At 61.8% G+C, this 3,390-nt stretch overlaps 1 protein-coding gene across 1 annotated transcript in view; it reads right to left on the bottom strand.

The window, feature by feature from the left end:
* NCKAP1L (NCK associated protein 1 like) overlaps positions 1–3,390 on the bottom strand; it is a gene marked incomplete at its 5' end in the record, with an annotated part of 17,999 nt that overhangs the window by 6,655 nt on the left and 7,954 nt on the right. Inside the window, 7 exons of the mRNA XM_085322969.1 lie at positions 366–584; positions 696–827; positions 1,191–1,330; positions 1,619–1,738; positions 2,027–2,159; positions 2,786–2,931; positions 3,336–3,390. The exon at positions 3,336–3,390 is cut by the window's right edge and continues 5 nt beyond it. Of these exons, the coding sequence (XP_085179095.1) occupies positions 366–584; positions 696–827; positions 1,191–1,330; positions 1,619–1,738; positions 2,027–2,159; positions 2,786–2,931; positions 3,336–3,390 (945 nt within the window). The remainder of the gene's footprint in view (positions 1–365; positions 585–695; positions 828–1,190; positions 1,331–1,618; positions 1,739–2,026; positions 2,160–2,785; positions 2,932–3,335) is intronic.

Raw genomic sequence — 3,390 nt, 5'->3', positions numbered from 1 at the left:
GGGCACTGGAGAGCCTGCGGCACTGGCACCCAGACACCAGGACCTGCAGCCCTGCAGGACCCACAGCCCTGGCACCCACAGCACCACAGGACCTACAGCACCAGCGCCCAAGCCACCAGCCACCACCCATGCCAGCATCCACAGTACCAGCACCCACAGCACCACAGAACCCATGGTACTGGGACCCACAGCACCAGGACCCACACACCCACCCCAGKGTGGTGGGACACAGTCCCATCCATCCATCTCTGCCCTGTCCATCTGTCCTCCACCCCTTCTGTGCCATCCCGAACTGTTGTGGAGGTTCACGTTCCCCCGGGAGGGGACCCAGCACCCCGGGGCACCCAGCCCAGCCAGGCACCCACCAGTTGGTGTAGATGGTGGTGAGCGTCTGCTCACCCGAGGCATCACGGGGCTGCGTCTGCTGCAGGAGGACGTTGCGGATGATGCGCCCCGTGTCCACGCCCACAAACTGCTCCAGTGACTGGATGAAGGTCATGTAGGCGCTGAGCCCCACCAGCACCTCCGAGGGCCGAGCCACTTCCTGCGTGGCCTGGCTGTAGCCTGCCATGGCCACGATGGCCCTGCGGGGGGGGGACAGGATGGGGCTATGTGATGAGCCAGGGCCAAGCGTCTCTCATGGTGGCACCAGTGGCCCACCACAGCCCCACCACAGCCCTGGTGTCTGGCCCTACTTGGTGAACCGTGTCTCCAGGTGTCTGCTGAGGTACTCGGCYGGCGTCACCGTGTGCTCAAAGACAGTGAAGTTGGGCACATGGTTGAGGCTCAGGGACAGCTCGGCCAGCGTCAGGTGCAGCTTGTCCATGCTGGAGGAGACAAGGCCCCGTCGAAGCCATGGGGATGGCACGTCACACCCTCGACACCCCCATGGCCCATGGATGTCACATCCATCTTGTACTCATGTCACACTGTTGGCCGTGCTACAGTCCTGCCACATCCTTGTTCACGTTATGCTCGTGGCCATGCCACATTCCCACATCTGTGTCCATGTCATGTGCACATTGCACCCAAGGCCACACCATGCCCCTGCCCATGGGTACGTCACACCCATGGCCGCCCCTGTCATGTTCGTGTCCATGTCACACCTACGTGTGTCTGGTGCTCACCACCCCATGGTCACGGCCTTGTACTCTCTGCCCTATGCCCACCCTCARCTGCCTTGTTCTCACTTGGTGGTCAGGGTCCGGTCCTTCCTCTGGCTCTCGGTCCCCGGCTTGTCCCTCTCAGGTTCCCCTTTCTTGGACAGTTGCTTTGAGGCCTTCTTGTTGCGGGCCTTGCTGACGGTGGAGGCGCAGTGCTTGGGCAGCAGCTGTCGGCCACAGGCAGCAAGTTACCACGAGCCATGGCACCAAGGACAACATGACCAGGGTCTTCGGGGCCAGGAGCCACAGTCCCCAAGGTGGGATCAGGGACATACCTAGGTCTTCCCCTCACCACAGCCTCTTTCATGCCAAGGCCATAAAGACTATGGAGGCCAAAGAGGCCACTGAGGTCTTGGAGRCACTAGAAGCCACAGAGGCCTGAAGGCCATGAAGACCCCAAAAGCCACATAGACCATGGAGACCACAGAGACCCCAAAAGTCTCCATGGCCCTCACCTGCTCGCTGAGGTTGTGTTGCTCGGCGCAGGCATCCATGACACAGGCGCTGGCCTGCCGGGCCATCTCCTCCAGGAACTTGTTGCACAGCCCCAGCGCTGTCGCCTTCAGGTGGGGATACTGCAGTGGCAGAGCCACAGCATCATCACAGCACGGTCCCAGCGGGCAGCAYGTGGCACCACATGCCACTGGGCCACAACCATGTCTGCTGCATGCCACCAGGTGCCCCAAGGCCGTGGCCATGTCTGCCACCATCCTCTAGCCACATAGCACCACATGCTGCAGGGCCACGGACGTGCTGGTCACTGTTCCTTCACCAGCAGCAACCACACGCCAGAGTCATGGGCACACACAGGCCCCAGTGCCTGTGGTGTCCCCAGGTCCTCTCCTCGTCCCCACAGAACCCACCTCCTCCGGACACATGGCGTGGTTGCAGCGGGAGAAGTGGCTGCAGAGCAGAGGGAAGGCGATGCAGTAGCGCAGCATCGAGGGCTCCTCCATCGTGGCCAAGAACATCTTCTCCACGGGACGAGGGTAGAAACTGTAGGCGCGGGGGACAGCAGAGAGGGGATTTGCCTTTCTGGACGTATTGGACGTTCTTGTGTCACGTGTGTGCTGCCCCTGTCCCTGTGTCCGTGTGCGTGCCCCCCAAGTCCGCGTGTGTCCCTGCGTCTGTGTTCCCACAGGTCTGCATGTACGTCCCCATGTCTGCATCCACGTCCCTGGGTCCATGTCCACATCTACGTCCATGTTGCCATGTCTGTATTCTCACGTATGTCTCCATATTCACATGAATGTCCCCATGTCCATGTGTTTGCTGCTGTATCCACATCTCCTTGTCCATATTCCCGTGTGTCTCCGTGTCCTTGTGGAATCCCCATGCCAATGTTTGCACCCCCACGCCTGTGCATGTCCCCATGCCTGTGTCCATCTGCCCTTACCCACATCCTTGCCCCTCATCCGTGTCATCCTGGTGTCCAGTCCCACCCTGCTCACCCCTAACACTGCCCACCTTCTCCCGTAGGCGACATGTCCTACCACGGTCCCCTCATCGCTTCCCAACCCGGTCACCCCAGCACAGGCAGATCCCGGGGCAAGATGTGGCTCACTTGCCCCCAGCGATGCAGGGGAAACTGAGGCACAGCGGTTGGTGAGTGAGATGCTCACCACAAGTCAGAGAGGTCCGAGGTCTCAGCCAGCAGGTCCTCGAGGGAGTCGAGCAGTTTGGTGTGGAAGACGATGAGGTTCATCACGCGGCCCACGTCGGGGTTGGTGGCCAGCGGCAGGGACGCCTTGGCCACGCTGGTGTAGGCCTGGGGGGACAGCAGGACAGGGCAGAAGGACAGGAGCTGTGGGACCAGTCGGGCTGGCAGAGGGACAGGGACAGAAAGGACAAGGTTGGGGACAGGGAGGGGGATCGCAGTGGGGAGGGGATGGCAGTGGAGAAGTGGAAGGGAATGGGGACAGGGACAAGGCTGGGCGATGGGGACAGCGATAGGGAAGGGAATGAGGACAGGGATGGGGATGGGGACAGGGATGGGGACATCAATGGGGTGGGGACAGTGATGGAGAAAGGGAAGGGAATGAGGATGGGGAGAAGGAAGGGGATGGGGACAGGGATGGAGAGAGGGACGGGGGACGGGGACAGCGATAGGGAAGGGAACGAGGACGGGGACAGGGATGGGGACAGGGACGAGGACAAGGGCAGGGACGGCACCTGCAGCCGGAACCAGTCCAGGCGGAGCGGCGTGAAGTCGAACGGCTCCTTGTCC

Source organism: Rhea americana, unplaced genomic scaffold (assembly GCF_003343005.1).
Source record: "Rhea americana isolate MKP2758 unplaced genomic scaffold, rheAme1 scaffold_808, whole genome shotgun sequence".
NCBI lineage: Eukaryota > Metazoa > Chordata > Aves > Rheiformes > Rheidae > Rhea > Rhea americana.
This window is presented reverse-complemented; position numbering and strand designations above follow the sequence as displayed.